The sequence below is a fragment of the Ovis canadensis genome, chromosome 6 (genome assembly GCF_042477335.2).
Source record: "Ovis canadensis isolate MfBH-ARS-UI-01 breed Bighorn chromosome 6, ARS-UI_OviCan_v2, whole genome shotgun sequence".
NCBI classification, from domain to species: domain Eukaryota; kingdom Metazoa; phylum Chordata; class Mammalia; order Artiodactyla; family Bovidae; genus Ovis; species Ovis canadensis.
Window position 1 is genome coordinate 87,388,560 of NC_091250.1, and position 22,451 is coordinate 87,411,010.

Genomic DNA, 22,451 nt, shown 5'->3' on the forward strand with positions numbered 1-22,451 from the left:
GGAAACATTTCTACCAAGGGAAAAAAGGTAATTACAGACTGCAGGAGGGGAAGATGGACAAGATTAAACAAACAACTCAGAATATAAGGCAAACTAGTGGCATGATTGTGAAAAAATTTGCCCTAAGATAACCAAACTTACCTTGATATCCTATTTTTTTTTTGACTTCCATTATAACTTTGTACTCATAAAAAACAAACAGCTCAATGAGTAACTATAATTTATTGTGTTCAGCTTTTAGAATCAACCTACTGAAAAGCCTGAATGTTTTTGTTTTGTTTTGGCCATACCATGCAGCACGCAGGGTCTCAGTTCCCCAACCAGGGATCAAACCTGTGCCCTCTGCAGTGGGAGCGTGGAGTCTTAACCACTGCAATGTCTTAAATCTCCTTATACAACAGAATAAAAATGTTATGTGATCAACCGGGTCAAACACAAAAGAAAAGGTAGAAATGAAAGTGAAAGAGAAGAAAAGACAAGATAGAGAAATGGATAAAGGCTCTACTATCCTTATCTTACATAGCAGGGACTTAAAATATAATGTCTAAGAAGCACTTTATTTACAACTGCACAGGTACCAAATGAAAGAACTAATTATACTGTTTCAAACTTTGGGATGAAGAGAGATGAGTGATTAAGGACAGCAAAAGTAAGCTAAATCCTCATCGCTCTCAGCAAAATCAAGAGAATAACTTAAAGTGAATTAATCAAGAAATAAACCTTACCTGCCTCCTGAGAAATCTGTATGCAGGTCAAGAAGCAACAGTTAGAGCTGGACATGGAACGATGGACCAGTTCAAAATTGGGAAAGGAGTACATCAAGGCTATAAATTGTCACCCTGCTTATTTAACTTCTATGCAGAGTACATCATGAGAAATGCTGGACTGGATGAAGCACAAGCTGGAATCAAGATTGCTGGAGAAACATCAATAACCTCAGACATGCAGATAACACCACCCTTATGGCAGAAAGTGAAGAGGGACTAAAGGGCCTCTTGATGAAAGTGAAAGAGGAGAGTGAAAAAGCTGGCTTAAAACTCAACATTCAAAACACTAACATAATGGCATTTGGTCCCATAACTTCATGGCAAATAGATGGGGAAAAAATGGAAACAGACTTTATTTCTGGGGCTCCAAAATCACTGCAGATAGTGACTGCAGCCATGAAATTAAAAGACACTTGCTCCTTGAAAGAAAGGCTATGACACACCTAGACAGCATACTGAAAAGCAGAGACATTACTTTGCAGACAAAGGTCCGCATAGTCAAAGTTTTTCCAGTGGTCATGTATGGATGTGAGAGTTGGACCATGAAGAAAGCTAAGCGCTGAAGAATTGATGCTTTTGAACTGTGGTGCTGGAGAAGACTCTTGAGAGTAATCTTGGACAGCAAGGAGATCAAACCAATCAATCCTAAAGGAAATCAATCCTAAATATTCATTGGAAGGACTGATGCTAAAGCTGAAGCTTCAATACCACCTAATGTGAAGAGCTGACTCGTTAGAAAAGACCGTGATGCTGGGAAAGATTGAAGGCAGGAGGAGAAGGGGATGACAGAGGATGAGATGGTTGGATGGCATCACTGACTCAATGGACATGAGTTTGAGCAAGCTCCAGGAGATGGTGAAGGACAGGGAAGCCTGGCATGCTGCAGTCCATGGAGTCACAAAGCGTTGGACAATGACAACAACTCAAGAAATAAAAGCAGATCTCAATAAAGAAAAGCCTAGGACCAGGTGGCTTCACAGGAAAAAACTCTCCAAAACATTTAAAAAAGAGTATACCAGTCCTCCTCAAACGTTTCCAAATAATTAAACAGGAAGGAACATTTCCAACTCATTTCATGATGCCAGCACTACCCTGATACCAAAAGCAGAAAAAGACACAACAAAAAAAAATACAGACCAATATTCCTGACGAATACTGATGCAAAAATCCTCAGACAAAGTACTGACAAGTCAAATTCAATAGCACATTAAATGGACTATATACCATGATCACGTGGTATTTATACCCAGAATGCAAGGATGATTTGAACCATGAAAATCAACCACTGTCATATACCACATCAACCAAATGAAAATGGTGGGGAAGATGACTTCAAGTAATGAAGGCATTTGAAAACATCAAACATTCTTTTGCAATAAAAACGCTAAACAAACTGGAAACAGAAGCAAACCACCTCAACATAACAACAGCCATATATGAAATAGTCATAGCTAACATCATATTCAATAATAAAAAATGAAAGCTTCTGGACTGAAAGAAAACTGAAAAATTATGGACAAAGCAAGGATGCCTATTCGCATCACTTGTATCCAACATAGAGCTGGAAATCCTAGCTAAAGCAATTAGGCAAGAAGAGAAACAAAAGTCATTCAAATATGGAAGGACAAAGCAAAAAATTACCTCTGTTCACAGATCGTATGATCTAATATGCAGAGAACCCTAAAGATTTCACACGTAAAAAGATGGTTGAAACAAACGATTTTAGCAAGGTTGCCCAATACAAACTCAACATTCAAAAATCAATTCTGTTGCTAAACATTAATAATGAACAATCCAAAATGGAAATTTAAGTAGACAACTACATTTACAATAGCACCCCCCCCAAAAAAAATGTAGGAATAAAGTTAACCAGAGAGGTGAAAACGTGTACAATGAAAACTATAAAATATAGCTAAAACAAATCAAAAGACAATCTATGTTTGTGTACTGGAAGACGTGGAAAATTCTTAAAGAGATGGGAATACCAGACCACCTGACCTGCCTCCTAAGAAATCTGTATGCAGGTCAAAAAGCAACAGTTAGAACTGGATATGGAACAACCGACTGGTTCCAAATAGGAAAAGGCGTACATCAAGGCTGTATACTGTCACCCTGCTTATTTAACTTACATGCAGAAAACATCATGAGAAATGCTGGGCTAGAAGAAGCACAAGCTGGAATCAAGATTGCTGGGAGAAATATCAATAACCTCAGATATGCAGATGACATCACCCTTATGGTAGAAAGTGAAGAAGAACTAAAGAGTCTCTTGATGAAAGTGAAAAAGGAGAGTGAAAAAGTTGGCTTAAAACTCAACATTCAGAAAACTAAGATCATGGCATCTTGTCCCATCACTTCATGCTAAATAGATGGAGAAACAATGGAAACAGTGACAGACTTTATTTTTGGGAGCTCCAAAATCACTGCAGATGGTGATTGTAGCCATGAAATTAAAAGATGCTCACTCCTTGGAAGGAAAGTTATGACCAACCTAGACAGCATATTCAAAAGCAGATACATTACTTTGCCAACAAAGGTCCATCTGGTCAAAGATGTGGTTTTTCCAATGGTCATGTATGGATATGAGAGTTGGACTATAAAGAAAGCTGAGTGCCAAAGAATTGATGCTTTTGAACTGTGGTGTGGAGAAGACTCTTGAGAGTCCCTTGGACTGCAAAGAGATCCAACCAGTCCATCCTAAAGGAAATTAGTCCTGAATAGCCCTTGGAAGGACTGATGCTGTAACTGAAACTCCAATACTTTGGCCACCTGATGGTAAGAACTGACTCATTGGAAAAGACCCGGATGCTGGGAAAGATTGAAGGCGGGAGAAGGGGACAACAGAGGATGAGATGGTTGGATGGCATCACCGACTCAAAGAGTTTGAGTAAGCTCTGGGAGTTGATGGGCAGGGAAGTTTGGCATGCTGCAGTCCATGCAGTCACAAAGAGCTGGACACAACCGAGTGATGGAACTGAACTGAAATGTTCATACTATACAAAGTGCTCTACAGATTCAACATAATCTCTATTAAAATTTCACTAGCATTTTTTGCAGGAATGAAAAAACAACCACTCATATGATTCATATGGAGTCTCAAAGTTTTCCAAAATAATACCAAATAGCCCAAAAGGTATGTTGAAAAAAATAATAATACTGGAAGATTCACGCTTCCAAATTTCAAAACATACTACAAAGCAATAGTGATCAAGACAGTGTGGTGTTGGTATAATGACAGATATGTAACACCGCTGAAACAAAATACAGAGCCCAGAAACAAATTGTTGCACATATGACCAAATGATCTTCAACAAGGGTACCAAGACTACACAAGGGAAAAAGGACAGTCTCCTCAACAAATGGTGATGGAAAAACTGGATATTCACACAAAAATTAACTCAAGATGGATTAAAGATTTAAACATAAGATATAAAACTATAAAAGCCCTAGAAGAAAACATAGAGGAAAACTCCGGACATTGAACTTGGCAATGCTTTCCAGGATATAACATTTTACTAAATGTTTTCTACACGTTCTGTAGTTCCCTCGCTTCTTTTCTTCATCTTTTGTTGTCTTTCTTTGTGAAATGATGTCTGACCAACTAAAGTTATCAGAGCATTAATTTTAAGTGGCTAATGAGTAGGCTAGTATGAGTGAAAACTCTCAACTGGCACAATAAGACAATCTGCATTTGGGGAACTAAGTTATAATGTGAAGTGATACTCCAATTTACAGTTTAGTATTTAAGGATAAATTAGTAATAGCATATTCCCTAAATACATAGTTTCTGCATTTACTTATGTTAAAAAAATTACTGGGTATATATTATGGCCGGGCATTTTAGTCTACAGCTATACGATTGAACAAGACAAAGTCTCTACCGTTAAAAACTGTGGTTTATGTTAGCAACACAATATTTTCATTTTCATTCTTATAATATCTACAGAAAGCATTCACTAGCAACATCTGTACAGAATTTTAAAATATCAAGGCTTTCCAAAAGCCTTGTAGTGAGAGATAGAGTGAGCCTAGCTTAAGGATGAAAAGACACTCTCCTCCAAACATATACAGGCACATGGCTTGATGGCAGCTGAAAGAACAGAATAAGCACTTGTTTCAGGCTGGGTACTGTTTCAGTGATGCCATTAGACTTGCTGCATACTGTAAACCAAGTAATCAAAGTAGTACAGTCTATAAACACATTTATAGAACATTTCATTACTGATTTTTATAAACACGCACTAATTTTTTTTAAGACAAAGACAAATAAGAAAATATCAAAAACATATTGAAAAGCAAAGTTTCAGATTGTGTCTTAAAAGTCAGGAGAGAAGTCCCCAATCTCCTACACCTTCAGCAAGCACTTTGTAATTGGTTTAAGTATAATCATAAAGAGCTTTACTCATTAAGATGATTTAAACTACACTCCAAGGCAGAAAAAAAAAAAAAACCCTAACATTATGTCTAAAATATTGAATTTTTAAATGCTGGAAAAGCTTTTGGAGAACAAGACTTTTAGATTATAATAAAGACAAATTAGTAATGGCATATTCTCTAAAGCTTTCACTACAATGGGGATCTATTTTCACTCGTTTTGATGATTTGCTACGTAATACTGTTCCTCTAAGTTAAGTGTTTAGATTTGATTCCTATGTTTAATTTTCTTATTTATGTGAAAGGTTAGGTGAATTATGAAACTACAATCTATGGACAGTATCAGAGTGTCACATTATAAAAACTGGCTTGGCTAGTCTATGTGGAAAACTGGAGAACAAACATTACACACATTCAACAAATGACACTGTGAACTAGTCTGCCTAATATATGCTTTCAAGTAACATTAAATCACAAAGCAAAACTTTTTCTCTTTTCCCCTACCCCTTATCTATAGTCCCTCTCCCATAGTGAATCTGCAAAAAGATGTAGTAATCTGAAAATAGATAATAATTATGGCAATATGTTGTGAGTAAATAATACAATATTAACTGGCATCTTAAATAATAGCAAATACCTTCACTACATAAGCAGTAAAATTTTCATATAATTATTTGTCATAAATCCTTGTTACAGATGTCATTCTTCACTTACATTTAAGATACTTCCTAGAAATTACAGAGAAATTACCTTTGAAATATATCATCAGTGCTCACGGGCTGTGAGTATAGGCTTTGATTTTTATTTCTTGACCCATGTAAGTCTCCTTTTGTTGTCTGAAAGATATTTATTTAGATTAAAATCTTAAAGTACTCCAAATATTTTGTATGAATCTTTTGTTGTTGTCGTCCAGTCACCCAGTCCTGTCTGACTCCTTGTGACACCATGGACTGCAGCACACCAGGCCTCCCTGTCCCTCACCATCTCCTGAAGTTTGCCCAAGTTCATGTCCATTGCATCAGTGATGCCATCCAGACATCTCATCCTCTGGAGCCCTCTTCTCCTTCTGCCCTCAATCTTTCCCAGCATCAGAGACTTTTCCAATGAGTTGTCTGTTCACATCAGATGACCAAAAATACTGGAGCTTCAGCTTCAGCATCAGCCCTTCCAGTGAATATTCAGGGTTGATCTCCTTTAAGATTGACTAGCTCGATCTCCTTGCTGTCCAAAGGACTTTCAGGAGTCTTCTCCAGCACCACAGTTCGAAGGCTTCAATTCTTTGGAGTTCTGCCTTCTTTACAATCCAGGTCTCACAACCATACCTGACCCCTGGGAAGACCACAGCCTTGACTATACAGACCTTTGTTAGCAGAGTAATGTCTCTGCTTTTCAACACACTGTCTAGGTCCGTCATCACTTATACTGCCAAGAAGCAATCGTCTTCTGATTTCATGGCTGCAGTCACTGTCCGCAGTGATTTAGAAGCCCAACAAGAGGAAATCTGTCACCACTTCCACCTCTTCCCCTTCTATTTGCCATGCAGCAACAGGCTGGATGCCATGATCTTAGTTTTTCTAACATTTAGTCTTAAGCCAGCTCTTTCACTCTCTTCCATCACCCTCATCAAGAGGACCTTTCATTTCTCTTCACTTTCTGTGAGTATAGGCTTTGATTTTTATTTCTTGACCTAAGTAAGTGACCTTTTGTTGTCTGAAAGATGTTTATTCAGATTAAAATCTTAAAGTACTCCAAATATTGTATATGAATCTTTTACTAACTACTGAAATCAAATTAACTATTTTTATCAATTAAAGATAAGTAGTATACACCCAAAGTCACATACTTTGGCTTACCATCCACATTCGTAAATGGAAGAGAAGACTGGCAACTGGTGTCTGAAAAAAATTACTATGTTCAGTACAAATTAACTGTCATCAAATTTTAAAAAAAGGATGCTTTTTACTTTATGCAAAGGAATAAAGTTGCACTTAACATTTATTGAATAAGAAGCTATTATGCAGAGAGAGTTTATAAGCTGCTTTTATTCTGTATGTGTATCCTATTAGTCTCTTAAAACTTGCATATTAAAACAAATAGTAAAAAACTGTAGTCCTGTTCCCTATAAGCAATCACTTTCACTTATGTGTTATAGTTTTTATATTTATCTCAATAATTATAGATAACATGTCTGTCTTTATTCCTTGATTAACTTCAAATTTTGTCTACTGACTCCTTGCTATAGAAAAGAAGGATTTAGCTCACGTGTACTATCTTCAGTCTGCTTTCTTCTCTCCTCATTCCAAGAGCAATCAATCCTATTTGAGCATTTGAGATGTAATTAGTAAGACTGAGAAACTGAATTTTAAATTTTACTCAATTTTAATGAATTTAAATTGCTAGATGTGGCTAGTGGCTATCATACTAGATAAGTAGTTCTAAATTATTTCTATCTTTAGGAATGTACCAAAGTTTTCTTTATGATCTAGCACTCAATCAATTTTTGTATACTTTCTGTAAGTGCTTGAAAAGAAGGTATAGTCTCTATTTTGACAGTAGGATTCAGTTTATCCATCAAATTTTGCTTATTAATTAGGACATTTAGCTGTTCCATAGCCTTAATTTTTTGTTCACTTGATAACTTCAGTCTAAGAGTCATTATAAAGTCTGCCAGCAAAGTTGATCTGAATAACTTTCTAGGATCACTTTTACTTTTTGAATATTAACACTATACTATTTTTGCACATATATTTGGTATTTCTTCATTGTAAATTATAAACTTCACAATCAAAATACCCATCTTTGTCTTATTTAATTCCATCTTCTCTTTATATTTACACTTTACCGATTGCTGCCATTTAGAGCTAAGTCATGTCCAACTCTTTGTGACCCCATGGACCACAGCCCACCAGGCTCCTCTGTCCATGGGACTTCCCAGGCAACACTGGAGTGGGTTGTCAGTCCCTTCTCCAGGGCATCTTCCCCTCCCAGGGATCAAACCCACACCTCTTGCATTGGCAGGCAGATTCTTTATCACTCAGCCAGCAAGGAAGCTACTCTTTACCAACAGTTGTTATTTTAATGAGGTTTTCACTAAATTGCTTTTATAATCATATCCACATGTAATGAAGTTAGTCTTCCAATTCACGGTATCTGTTAGCTCTCTACCATAAGCTATGTTAATATATTAAGATAAACTTTCTCATCACCAGATTTCAACCAAAAACATGATTTTTTTACTGTCTACCTTTCTGCTGTTAGGTACACTTCTATTACTACACCTCTTGATTTTAAATGCTTTGGCCTCCTAGGAGGCAACTAGCATACTCAGCACACATTCAAGCTCCTACCTTCTTTCCGCCTTTCTTTCTGAAACTGTTCATTGGTTATGAACATGATATAAAAAGCAGGCTGAAGTCTGCTCAAATATCAGTTTCTCACTGAAGAAATTTCTCTATCCACACACCTTAAAATTACACATCCCTCCCTCCCCATCCCCATACTGCGACCTCCTACACCCTGATTTGTTTTCCTCCATAGTACTAATCACCATCTAACATAAATTTCTCATCTGGTTTACCCCAGTTGTAATCTAAGCTCCCCAAGGGGAGGCCTTTTTGCATTCTTTGTTCTCTGTTGCAATAACCAGCAACACAACAGAGCCCAGCACACAGCAGATGCTCACCAGGTATCTGCTGAACAAACAGGGTAAGTCCACTACTAAAAGTATATTCAAAAATTAAAGGCCTAAGTAAATACATAATTGTACTGTGCTTATGGTACTGAAGAACTTCCATTACCAGGTTTAAAGCTACAGTAATCAAGACTTTAAGATGCTGATGTTAGGATAGACATATGGTCATTACATAAAATAGTTTTAAAAAAGACCCACACACATGTGACTGATTTTTGACAAAAGTAACAAATAATTCAGTAGAGAGAATAGTCTCTCAATTAATGGCGTAGAAAAACTGTATATTATGTGGGGAAAAATTTTTTTGTAAGAATCTCTACCATAGGGCTTCCCCCACTGGCAGCTTCGTGGTAAACAATCTGTCTGCCAATTCAGAGGACACAATTCAGCAGTTCGATCCCTGGGCTGGGAAGATCCCACATGCTGCAAAGTAACTAAGCCCGTGCACCACAACTACTGAGCCTGTGCTCTAGAGCCTAGCGCTACAACTCCTGAGCCTACATGCCACAACTACAGAAGCATGGGCACCCTAGAGCCCATGCTCCACAACAGGAGTAACTGCAATGAGAAGCCCTTGCACTGCAACCAGAGAGCAGCCCCTACTCACCCAACTACAGACAAACCCACACAGCAACGGAGATCCAGCACAGTCAAAAACAGATAAATAGATAATCTTCAATTAAATTTAGAAAACTGGAAAAAGAACCTCACAACACTTTCTTCATTTCCTATGTAAAAATCAACTGAAATGAATCATGAACTTAAACATAAAAGCTAAATTATAAAATGCCTACAAGAAAACATGAGAGAAAATCTTTGAGATAGACATATTTCTTAGATAGGACCCAAAAATATGAAGCATTAAAGAATTAATAAATCAGATTTCATCAAAATTTAAAATTTTATTCTTCAGATACCACTAAGAAGATATAAAGGGCAGCCATGATGATCTTTCACAATTCTAATATCTGATAAAAGTCTCATATCAGAATACAAAAAACAAAAACAAAAAAACTCAGTCATGAACAAGCAACCCAGTTTTTTAAATGGGCAAAAGATGTGAGTTGACACTTCACAAAGGAAAATATATGAATGACCAACAAGCACATGTAAACGTATTTAATATGTTAACCACTAGGAAAATGTAAGTTAAAATGACAATGAGATATAACATTACACATCCACTAGAACTGCAAAAATTTTAAAATGCTGACAATACCAAGTGTTAGCAAGAATGTAGAGAAACTGAAAATCTCACATTGCTGAAGGGAAAGTAAAATAGTACAACCACTTTAGAAAACAGATCCTCAGTGCCTTACAAAGTTAAACATATAATTATCACATAACCCAGCAATTCTATTCCTACATTCGCTGAAGTGAAATAAGAATACGTGTCTAAAATGCTTAGCAGTTTTGTTTATGATAGCCAAAAACCGGAAGCAATCTAAAAGCTCAACAACTAATAGTTATAAACAAATTATGCCATATCTCATACAGTGTAAAATATTCAGGAAAAAAGAGAAACTACTGACACAGGAGAGTGTCAAAAGCATTATACTAAGTGCAAGCTAGACCCAGAAGGCCATACATTGTATTAATCTCAATTATACTACATTGTGTGAAAGGAAAAATTGTATTAAGAAACAACAGATGGGTGGTTCCCAGGGAGAGAGGTGGTTGCTGGGAAAGACTGAGGAAAAGAGAAGGGGGTGACAGGGGATGAGATAGTTGGATGGCATCACTGATCCAATGGACATGAGTTTGAGCAAACTCCAGGAGATAGTGAAGGACACGGAAGCTTGGCATGCTGCAGCTCACGGGGTCACAAAGAGACACAACTTAGCAACTGAACAACAAGGGAGAGAGAACTTTTCAGGTTGACAGGAACTTTCTGTATCTTGATTGTGGTAGTGGTTACAAAAACGCATACATCTATGAAAATTCAACATGTATACTTACATTGAGTGAATTTTAACATATAAAAATTATATCCCAATAAATCTGCTTTTTTTTCTTAAAATAAATTTGGCTTTTTTTGCTAGGTCTGAAACTAAAACCCCACTACCTAAAGCCTAGAAGAAGAATGTTTAATACAAAATCGCTCATGAAAATTGAGTTCTTCTGTGAAGCTTTAAAAATCAATAGGGAAGGAGTTTCCTGGTGGCTTAGTGTTGGGATTTGGCACTACTGCTGCCATGGCCTCAGTCTGACCCCTGTCATGGAACTGAGACCGCACAAGCCACAACCAAAATATTAAAACAACAACAACAAGGAGTTGTCTACATCTGAGTAGGATGCAACAGTCTGCAGCAGGCCAATATCCTTCTTGAGAACAACTAGAAAAGCTAAATAAATTATAAAAATCATATTTTTAAAGGCAGTACAGAGATGTCCTTAAAGCATGGGAGACAAGAAGGTCTACAACTCCAAAGAAGGGGAAATTTTTTCAAGGTGTTTAGATGATCTGCTGTTGTCTTTTCCCAGGGGGTATTTCCAGATTACAGGATGGGGGTGAAGGCTGAAAAACTTGAGATTTGGCCTGCATGAAATGCTGCTACTAAGGAACCAAGAAGTCAGGAAAGCTTTTGGTGTTCACATAAGGCTGGAGTAACAAAAATGGGAAACTGCAGGGACCTCAAATTCAAGGATATTTGCTTAAACAATGCAGGGTTAAAAAGCTAAATAATAACTGAAAAACTTGAGAAGTAAAGTGAAATTTCCCACCTTTGGCACTATCAAGGGGATAAAGACTACCAGGCTTTGAAATGAAAGTCTTAGAAAACCACACCCTACAAATAACATAAAGAAGAGTATCACCAAACTACTCAAATAGCAACCCAGCCTTCACATAAATTAAAGTGACTGACTCCCTATTCTATCTGCCTGAAAGAAAATGTAAACACCCTCTGGCAGAACATACTTGGTAATGCTTGCTTTATTTTGTTTTTTAATTCACAATGTCTGGCATTCAATCAAAAATTACAAGACATAAACAAAAATAATCAACCAACTTGACCTAAGTGATATTTATAGAACACTCCACCCAACAACAGAATACAAATTCTTTCCAAGCACACATGGAGCATTTACTAATGCTAGCATTTACTAATCCAGATGATATTCTGGGCCAGAAAACAAATCTCAACAAATTTAAAAAGATCCAAGTCATAAAAGTATATTCTTTCATCACAATAGAGTTAACTTAAAAATAACAGATCTCTGGAAAACCCTCAAATTTTTGGAGACTAAATAATATAAAGAATCTATAGGCCAAAGAAGACATCAAAAAGTAAAATAAAAAATATTCTGAACTGAATGAAAATTGAAAAATATATAAATATTAAACCTGGTAAGCAATATTTAAGGGAAATTTATACCACACATATATTAGGGGGGAAAGATCACAAATTAATGACCTCAGCTTCTATCTTAAGAAACTAGAAAAACAAAACAAACTAAGCTCAAAGCAAGTTAAAGAAAGGAATTAAGATCAGAGAAGAAACAAGGAAACAAAAAACAGGAGAACTAGAGGAAATCAGTTAAACCAAAAGCTGGTTCTTCAAGAATCTTAATCAAAGTTAATAAATCTCAAGCCAGACTGATCAGGGAAAAAAGAGAGAAGACACAAATTATCTACATCAGAAATGATACCAAATCGCTGTAGATTATACTGATATTACACTCACAATACATTCTGCTGCTGCTGCTGCTAAGTCGCTTCAGTCGTGTCCGACTCTGTGCGACCCCATAGATGGCAGCCCACCAAGCTCTGCCGTCCCTGGGATTCTCCAGGCAAGAACACTGGAGTCGGTTGCCATTTCCTTCTCCAATGCATGAAAGTGAAAGTGAAGTCGCTCAGTCGTGTCCGACTCTTAGCGACCCCACGGACTGCAGCCTACCATGCTCCTCCATCCATGGGATTTTCCAGGCAAGAGTACTGGAGTGGGGTGCCATTGCCTTCTCCTTATTTAAAGGACAACCCACTCCAGTACTCTTGCCTGGAAAATCCCATGGATGGGGGAACATGGCAGGCTACAGTCCATGGGGTCACAAAGAGTCGGACACGACTGAGTGACTTCAGTTACTTCACTTACTTAAGATATAAACAACTTTACTAATTCAACAACTTAGACAAAATGGGCAAGTTCTTTGAAAAACCTGTCAACATACAGAGAGAAAGAACCCCACAGCTATATGAAAAACAATCATCAGAAAAACAATGTATGTAGATGAATGGATGATGCAGATACTGAAATTATTTAATAGACAAATATGTACACAATTATAATCAGTATGTTCAAGAGAACTGATGTTTATTAAAAATCTATAAAATAGGACCAAACGGATGTTTTAGAACTCAAAGTTATAATATAAAATTAACACAACATTTTCACTTGGAGAAAAATAAGGTAGTTTTTGGTGTACTGTAAGACAGTTCATTATAAGATATCCAATTGACGTTCGGAGAGAAAAAAATTTTTAAGAGACATTTGAAACATGAAGATAGGGTATAATAAATATTTAAATTAGAATCCACAAAGGATGAGACAGGCAGAAGCAATAATTGAAGATGTAATGACAGAGAACTTTCCAAAACTAAAAGGCACCAAGCTACATATTCAAAAAAGCTCTAAGAACCTTAAGCAAAATGCAAAGAAAACCACACCTCAACACTGTCAAATTGCTAAAAAATAAGAGAAGAAAAAGCATTCTGAGAAGTCCTTTGAGAAAAATAGAAGACATTATTATTAGCAAGACATACACTGATACATTACCTTCAATAAGTCTTTAAGAGAAAGAAGACAATAAAATAACTATCAATGTAGAGTTCCATACCCTGTGAAAATATTATTTTAAAAAGGTGAAATTAAGATGTTTTCAGACAAACAAAAAAGGAAAAATTCACTGTCAGTAGGTAGACCAGTATTAAAACACATATTACTAAAGGAAGCTATTCAGACAGAAGGAAAAACTACCCAGACAGAAACACAGAAAACGCAAGAAAGGAGAACCCTGGAAAGAGTAAATATGAACAAAAATTAACTGTCCAAAACCATACTGTTTAAAATAAGTATAAATAAAATGCAGAATGGTAATAATGCAAAAAGATTGGCATATGAGTTAATGCGTAAGAAACAGTCATTACTGGAGAATGGTAAAAGTAATAATTTGAACTATCTGTATTATAAATAATTTGTATTGTAAGTCAAGTATGCTTATTGTATGCAACCTCAAGAATAACCCTTACTGGTATGATGAAAGAATATATAACTAACGAATTAATAGGAAAAATGGGGAAAAATTAGATTAACACACAAAAAAGCAAAACAGGAGTGATAAAAAGGAATGTAAAACAGACGACTCAAAGAGATGTCAAACTCAGCTATTATTAGCAAAAATGTAACTATAATAGACCCCTGAGTAACATAGGCTTAAACTCCCTAGGTTCACCTGGGCCCAGATTTTTTCCCAATAGTAAATAAATACTTGAGTAACACATGAACTGTGATTGCTTGAATCAAAGAATGGGGAACACTGGATACTGAGGAACCACAAAAGGGGCCAACTATAAGTTATAAGTGGATTTTTTACTTTTCCAATCATGCAGAGAGTTAGCGTCCCTAACTGCCACGTTGCTCAAAGGTGAACTGAAAACAAAGTAAAAGACTAAAACTAAATTAAAAAAAAAAAAAGGCCTTCCCAGGTGGCTCAGTGGTAAAAGAATCTGCCTGCAATGCAGGAGACTTTGGGTTTGATCCCTAGATCAGGAAGATCTCTTGGAGATAAACTATATAAGTTATAAAATAAAATCTGAGTTCTAACATTTTGCATTTTAATTTGTGGGGTTTTTCCAAAGTAACCTCTAATATTATTTCAACTAAAATTTAAGTTTCAACATAGGAAAAACAAATCACCAGTCTTTCAAAACTCTACTTGGCAAAGGGATTTCAAAGAAATATGCAATACCAAGCATCTTGGCAACATTTTCTAATAACATTTTCATTGTTCTAAGTTACATAAAAAGGTCAAGTACTCTCAAATTCTGGAGAAGGAAATGGCAACCCACTCCAGTATTCTTGCCTGGAGAATCCCACGAACAGAGGAGTCTGGCAGGCTACAGTCCACGGGGTCGCAGGGAGTCGGATACAACTGAAGTGATTTAACACACACACTCTCTCTCAAATTCTCTACACAGAAACAAAATTTTAAGCAACTTACGGAAATTAGGATTCCCGTCTCAAAAAGTAAGAGCCATGTTTGGTATACACTATGAAAGTAACAAAACAACAGAAATAACAACAGCTAACATTTTTTATTGAACAATTAACTATATGATACTCATTGTTCTACATAATTTGCATGTACTGTTTAATCCTCACATAATATTATGAACTAGCATTATTGTCATTTCATAGATGAGAAACTGAGGTAACATTTGTCCAATCACTAGTAATAAAGCCAGGATGTGAACCCCAAGCAGGCTAGCTGTAGAGCCCTGCACTCTTAATCACTACACCAAGCTACAAACGTAAGTAATTAAGACCTTGTTAAAATAGTTTGCTGTTATTGAATTTCAGGCAATAAGTAATAATTATCTTTATTCAACATAAAACCAGATATTTTAATGATCTGATTATGTCACTGAAAATAAATGAACAAAAGAAATAAACACCTAAAAACTTCCTATTTTTGTGACAAAAAAGTAAAAAGTAGTTGCTATCAAAATAGTCACAGAAACGTGAGTAAACATGTAACTTCCAAAAACATGACAGAAGACACATTAAAACTACTGCACTGAGCTTTAATATCATATCTATTTTCTATTGAAAATAGGTTAAGCAGTTCTTCTCCCTGACTTAATCTAGAGGATACAGATACCTAAGAGGTGTATAAAATGTCACAGAAATCCTACAGAAAGATAATGTCAGTTCTGTGGGTGAAAGTATTCTTTCTTAGTATTAAGATTTTCCTTTTAAGGAAGTTTTGAAGCAATCAAACACACTCTCTGTAAAAAATATTATAGCTTAAATTTTAATGGAGAATGTTCAGCCTGCTTCATAGATACCTACTCTGTTTTTCAGAAATATTTCTGAAAAATAAAAGGTAAATCACATTCTAAACAGTATCTTATAAAGGTTAAAAATAATACATAAAAATTTATTTTTTAAAAGCAATTTTTCTATAAACTTCTAACACTTAAAATAGTAAGTAGAATTACATCTTTGTGAAATACACACCTAAAACAAGTAATAACTCAAAGATGACATTATACTTACAAGGATGAGCTTAGGTAATCTAATATTCATATAATCAAAAACATAGAGAAAAACAGGAATCTCTTACCCACCTAATTCACAGAAGTTACACCCAACAGAGCTATAAAAATGACTAACAGATGGTTGTAAAGTAACCTATAAATATAAATGACATTTTAACAATTACAGTCAATTAGTAAGATTAAATTGTTCTGACACTAAAAAGTTTTCTATAATTTATTCAATTCCACCTAGAATTTTAGACTCAGAAAAGGATAAAATATAAAGTACAATCCTGGGACAATGCCTACAAGAAACTATGAAAGTTTCTCTTTTTTTTTTTTTTTTTTACTTTATACATCTGCAAGGAACTGGAAAGAAATACAAACAATAGAAGGTAATTTTGCTGTAATGAGGAACTTTGACAGATTTTTCACCATAATGCTGTTTGCTTTCATAGTTTAAAATATTTCAGAATATAAGTATTTTATTTGACACAGCACAAGAAGTAAAAAATATGGGGGAGCAGGTACATTAAATATGTGCTTTGAGGAAAAAAAATGATAGGAAAAAACAATTTACTTTTAATACTAACACTGCCTGAAACATCAGATGGCAGACAACAGTTAACCGGCAGAATTAAATCTCCTATTCTCCAAATCCTGAAATCTAAGAGGCTGTATTATAATTACCAAGTAAAACATCAAATGGTTCTTTCTAGTGGGAGAGAGTGAAAAAACAAAAATAAGCTATCAACTAGTGCCTGCTATGAGGACACAACTTAACTCCTTACTTTCTTCCCTCTTAAGAGCTAAGACAAGCTAAATTTGCTCTATCCTTTCCTATTTTAAATGTCACGAAATATCTCTACTCTCCATTCAAACTCCATGTCCACAAAAATAAAAAGTTGGAAACAGTCTCACTCTTCAAACCTTAGGTACGTTTTTCTTCTGGAATCTGTCATTTCCTAACTTGTGTTACAATCACTACACACATGCTCTTTCAAGGGTGTGTGAGCACTCAGTCATGTCCAACTCTTCAGGGAAGGGCCAACTATACTGCATCCTTCTATGTATCTCACAGGTTAGTAAAGAGTCTTCACTAATAGCCAACTCTCTATCACCTAAAAAAAAGGAAGTCTTAGTAATTATTCTCAGCTCGGTTTAAAAACAAAATGAAACAGAACAACCACCAAAAAACACCTCTGGAACTATTAGAAAGGTAATGTTCTGAGAAGAAGTATGTATACAACTTGTCTGCTGTCACTAAAGCAAAAACCAGACCAAAAAGCTTCTTCTCCTGTTCCCCCTGCTGGATTCCTTCCAAGTAAATCAATGTCTCTTAGTTAAAGACCAAGCATGCTTAGGTTCACATCAGAGGATCAGGAGAGGCTCAGTTGCTTAACTTTCTGACATATCCAATCCAGGTCATTTCCCTGTCCTGTGAGTAGTAACAGAGCTCACAGTAGAGACAAACTAACAAAGCAGACAATCAAGACAACTTAATTTTTGAGATTAAAAGTCTATGTAAATACACAGAAAAAGAACTCAAAGGTTATATAACAATGTAACAGTAGTTATCTCTGGGGAGAGATGTGAGATAGAAGTGAAGTATGTAAAAAGGATTTTCACCTATTATAAATACATTGCATTGTTTACATTTTTCCTGAACATTGACTTACTTCTCTAATGTTTTTCAAAAAGAATGAACAGACATATATGGAATTCAAATGAAAATTAAATGCCATTTGCAGAAATTTGACTACCAGAGACCAACAGATCAAAGAGAAATAACAAAATTATCCTATCCTCCAAAATAAAAAGGAATGCTACACAACAAAAATGCCCATAGCAACTGTCACCCACTACTCAACATTCACGACTCTGATTATACGATATTAGCCACCAGAGGAATTTTGAGTACCCTCCCCCCTGAAACTACATACTGTTTTCAGCAACCCATTAAGTCATAAAAAAATTTTAGCGTTTGCACCAACAGAACATTGACTCTCAACTTTAATTCTCTGTAAGTACTATATCTATATACAGGATCTCTCTCTAAACACACACACATATAAATTTACATGCAGTTCATGTCTGACCGCCTTGAGAAAGTATTTCCCCATCTGAAAAGCAAACTATCTAGAGAACCAATTCCATTGTCATTTTAATGGAGAGTTCATATTCTCCAACTGTTTGTCATCACAACTTTGGGGTTAAAAAAAGTAAAAGTAAAATTTTATACAACTAGGATTTCTGGGGGAAAAAAAGCAGCAAGAAAAACTATGCTCTGAACACAGCATAAGCCAAAATGTCAAATGTAAATAATGTCATATATTTTAGCAAAACAAAATATGACTAAACATTTTTAAAAGTTAAATTTGTAACATTAGCATCTTAAAAACTGGAGCCTAGATAGCCATACTTAAAACTTTCTGTCAAGTTTAGGTCGTTTCCCCTTAAAAAAAAAAAAAAAAACCACTAAGAGAAACCATATTAAAAATGGCCAAAATTACTACAAACTAGGAAAGAAAGAAATTATTTTGAGCAAATTATTTTGGAGAGAAGGATTTTTGTTTAATCTAGTTTACGAACTCATAATATAGTCGCAAATGCTTTAAAATATAAAGGCATACAGTGTACGTGTCATTTCCCACCATCCCCTCATCAGGTTACTCCGCCCTCTACCCAACCATTATCAATTCTCCGCTATCCTCCCCCGCCAGTTTCTTTATACTTATAAAGACAAACCCAAGTTTATATTCCTATTCCATGGGTGCCTCGTTATCACACAAAGTAGCACGTTATTCACGCTGTCCTATATCTTGTTTTTTTCACTTTATAACATACTTTGGAGATCTTTCCGTGTCATTACACACAAAGCTTCCTCATTCTTTTTCACAGCTGATTATGACTACAACTTTCATCTTTCTTCAGGCTAAACTTTAATGATATTCTATACAGTTAACTACTTAACACCTGAGTTGTTTCTCCCCCCAAGATCTAAAAACAGACAAAGCAATTCATTATTTAAATTACATCCTTTTTAGAACGTTTCTTTTCCAACCAGGTAGACGGGAAAAGTCGCACTATTTTATCACTTAAAATAAAGGTACAAATTAGAATGTAGACTTCAAGTGAAATTACCTTTTTTTGATTGGGGCATCAGCGTAACAGCCAAATCAACAATGACTAAAAGTTCCTTCTAGTGCTTTTCTTTCACTGTAAAAGAAAACATTATTGTTGCTTTTCTAAGGTTAGAAAGCCTTCAAGTCGTATAGCGTGGCATTCTAATAGCAAGCAACCGCCACCTGATTCGATCTTTCATTCCCCAAGTCAGAGGCCGAGGTTTTTACCTTTCAGGATTCTGCTATTAGCAACAGGACGACTTGCACACCAGCGAAAACGCACTCAAGAATGTAAGCTCTGCGGCGCTACACATCGGAAATTACACTCCCGGGGCCAGCACGCCAGGACAAGCTAGAGTCCAGCTTCGCAGGCGAAAAGGTTTCCACAAGAATCAGCCGCCGCGGTGACCCGGGGCGGGCGGGCGCGGGTGGACTCAAGGAAGACCGGCGCCGCCCCGGGAGCGTTCGAACCCGCGCAGCGGCTTGAGTCGGACGCGAGGAGTAGCGCGTTCCCCGGGGACCCAGCCCCGGAGCCGCGACCACTAACGGAACCAGCCCACGGGCGGCGGCGGCCACCGCTCGGACTGCGGGCCGCGGCGCGCGGGCCGGGTGCCGGGAGGGCGGGGGTTCCCCGGAGGAGCTGGCCGTCCCGGCGCCCCATTGGGCGCCGCTCCAAACGTGCCCGAGTTGTGACAGGAATAAAGTGGGTCACAAGGCCTAGCGGGTCCCCAGCGAAAGCCCTCTCCGCACCGGCTCTTCGGCTCTCCCCGCCCCTCTGCCGCTCGAACCGGCCTCAACCCAAGGGCGCGCTCCGGCCACCCGACCCCGCCGCGCACCCCAATCCCACCCCTGCCCCGCAGGTAACCCCAGCTGTCCCGAAAGGCCCTTCAGACGGGGCGGGCCTCCACCCCAACTCCCGAGAAAAGACACTCTCGAGCGATAAGCAAAACTTGGGCTTCAGCGCCAGCCCGCCCCTCCCCTGGCCGCCGCCCCCCGGCCCCACACACACCGCCCTCCCGCTCCCCCCACTTCCCGGCGCCCTCACCGTGTGGCTTGCGGCGGCTCCGGCTTCTTCCCTCCCCCACCCCGGAGTCCAGCTGCGGCGACTCGGAACCACTAGCCTTGCAGCGTCCTGAAGGCGCTGCGGCTCCCAGCTCTAGCAGCACCTGAGGCTGAGTGGCGCCCCCAACCCACCCCCCAAAAATTCACCGCTACAGCCGCCCTCAACTCCTCCCCCTCCCTTCCCTTCCCCTCCTCCACAGGCACCGGGACCACGCATGCGCCGCTCAGGCAAGCCTGCCGGCGGACGTCAGGCCCCAGGCCCACCCGGCGGGGCGCCACTCACCGGGAGCGCGCACGCGTCGGCGGCCAGATTTCCTTCGCGCTCTCTGTCTCGGGGGTTTCCTTTTTTAAGCCGGTAGCCGCAAGACGAGTCTGTGATTGCGCTCCCTCCCGGCGCATGCGTAGTCAGTGACCCCTGCGGGCTCCGACTGCCGGCGCTTTTCTTTCGTCCCTCCCCTCACTCTCTCTTTCCCCAGTGCGTCTCGGTGCGCATGCGATGTGCCCCGTTAGGCAGCTCGGAGCTGCGATGGGGATCCCGGGCGCCGGAGGAGACTCCTGCTCCCTAGGGCTACGCGTCTGCGCGATCCGCGGCTGCCGCCGGGCGTGCAGGAAAGCCAAGATCCCCCCGGCGCCCCGTTCCTCGCACCGGTTACTGGAAAGCAGGGGAGGCGGGGCCTGGTTAGCTGCGGAGGGTGCGGCCGGTCCCGGGAGTTTTAGATCAGGGTGGCTTTGACTTTTACCCTGGATGCAGGAAGCGAGGACAGAGGAGAGTTTCATGTACAAGGGATCCCGAAGCCAAAAAGGGGGACCTTCTCTTTCTCGAAAACCAAATCACTTTGCCAATGCCAGGGGAAAAAAAAATCGGGCGGGCGAAAAGAATTTTCCCCCTCATCCAGTGGCATCACTTGCGTTTCGTCTCTTGGGACTGGAAGAGGGCGTTTGTGAAGGTGACTGGCACTCCAGACTCCTCCTCTCTCTTCTGGAAGTGCACTGCTTTAGTCGCTTCTTTTTGGAGAGTGGGCCTGGGGATATCGGACGTGAGTCCTTGGCTGGAGGGCCGAGGCCAAAGAAGATAACGGACGTGCTCCTTTGGAGATTTTTATCTAGCCTTAAGGAAGATGGGAGATAAACCAGGATCCTAGCTTGTACCTTCCTTCCCTTGTAGAAAAACGTGTGAATGTTTTCCCCCTTATCTTAGGGGGAAATTACTTTCTTTGATGGTTAAGACAGTTGGTCCGCAAGGGAAAGCACCTTTCAGTAGCTAAAAATTATTGGGAAAAAGTCTACACTCCTAATTCCTAGTAGTTTTCATATTTTAATGATTGTTCTTTGAATTTGAAATAGAAGCCATTTTTTCTTCTTTCAAAAAAACTTGTGACTATAAAATCCTCCCTCAAAGGTAACATTCATCTCAGTGAACACTTCAGATTCTTGCTGTGTACTCAAGAGAAAAAGAACATCGATTGAAATTGAGAAACTATTCAGATCCCTTATCATTCACCAGAGGATTCTATCCGGAATGGGAGAGCGTGATAGAGTCATCATATAGCAGACAAGATTTTAGTAGACATTTTTTCCTGCTTAGCATTCATTCCCTATTCTGAGGCTGGAGCAGGACTCCAGAGGAAAACACATTTGAGTTAATCCTCTACCTTAGTTTGGATTTAACTAAGAAGGTTGATCTCTTTTCCAGTGGAGTTAAGTCTGCAAAAATGAAAGCCTGAACACATCTTCCTACTCACAGATTCTGAGAAAGAAGGCAACGTGGAATAAAGCGGGTTCAAAAATGGAGATTTGGCCTGTAGACACATTGGATGCATGGAATCCATTGTGGACTAGATAACTGGAAATTTCAGTTAAGTTCAACCTCACTTTCACTTTTCACTTTCATGCATTGGAGAAGGAAATGGCAACCCACTCCAGTGTTCTTGCCTGGAGAATCCCAGGGACGGGGGAGCCTGGTGGGCTGCCGTCTATGGGGTCGCACAGAGTCAGACACGACTGAAGCGACTTAGCAGTCAATAAATTCTTAACATGTATTCATTGCTTAAACCAGTGAGAGGTTATCTGTCACTTGCCATCATGAATTCTCACAGTGGTAGCAAGAGAGGAAGCAAGATTAATAATACTGATTAGGAAGATTTCAGTTAGACAAGAGGCTTTGAATGCTTTTC

The 22,451-nt window shown here is 38.4% G+C and overlaps 2 protein-coding genes across 11 annotated transcripts in view; one reads left to right on the top strand and one right to left on the bottom strand.

Moving 5' to 3' along the window:
• Window positions 1-20,944, bottom strand: part of CLOCK (clock circadian regulator) — a 120,792-nt gene extending 99,848 nt beyond the window's left edge. For 3 of the 10 annotated variants that reach the window (XM_069594110.1, XM_069594105.1, XM_069594106.1), the window contains exons 1-2: window positions 20,561-20,944; window positions 19,235-19,309 (exon numbers count right to left, since the gene is read on the bottom strand). The gene's annotated coding sequence lies outside the window, so the exon portion shown is untranslated. Of the gene's footprint in view, window positions 1-19,234; window positions 19,310-19,443; window positions 20,232-20,260; window positions 20,533-20,560 lie in introns of those variants that run through there. The other 7 variants (XM_069594111.1, XM_069594113.1, XM_069594109.1 and 4 more) reach the window with 4 other exon arrangements.
• On the top strand, window positions 12,969-20,351 carry LOC138931549 (WAS/WASL-interacting protein family member 3-like). Its single transcript, XM_070292428.1, has 2 exons — window positions 12,969-13,053; window positions 19,612-20,351. The coding sequence occupies exons 1-2, from the start codon at window positions 12,969-12,971 to the stop codon at window positions 20,349-20,351; spliced, it is 825 nt and encodes a 274-aa protein (XP_070148529.1).
• Window positions 20,945-22,451: the final 1,507 nt, after the last annotated feature.

What these genes read in the sequence shown, in the direction of transcription:
- LOC138931549 (XM_070292428.1), top strand. Translation starts at nt 12,969, where the DNA reads ATGGGCAAGTTCTTTGAAAAACCTGTCAACATACAGAGAGAAAGAACC. An exon ending in ACAATCATCAGAAAAACAAT is followed by an intron (nt 13,054 to 19,611) that starts GTATGTAGATGA and finishes CACAAGAATCAG; the next exon opens with CCGCCGCGGTGACCCGGGGC.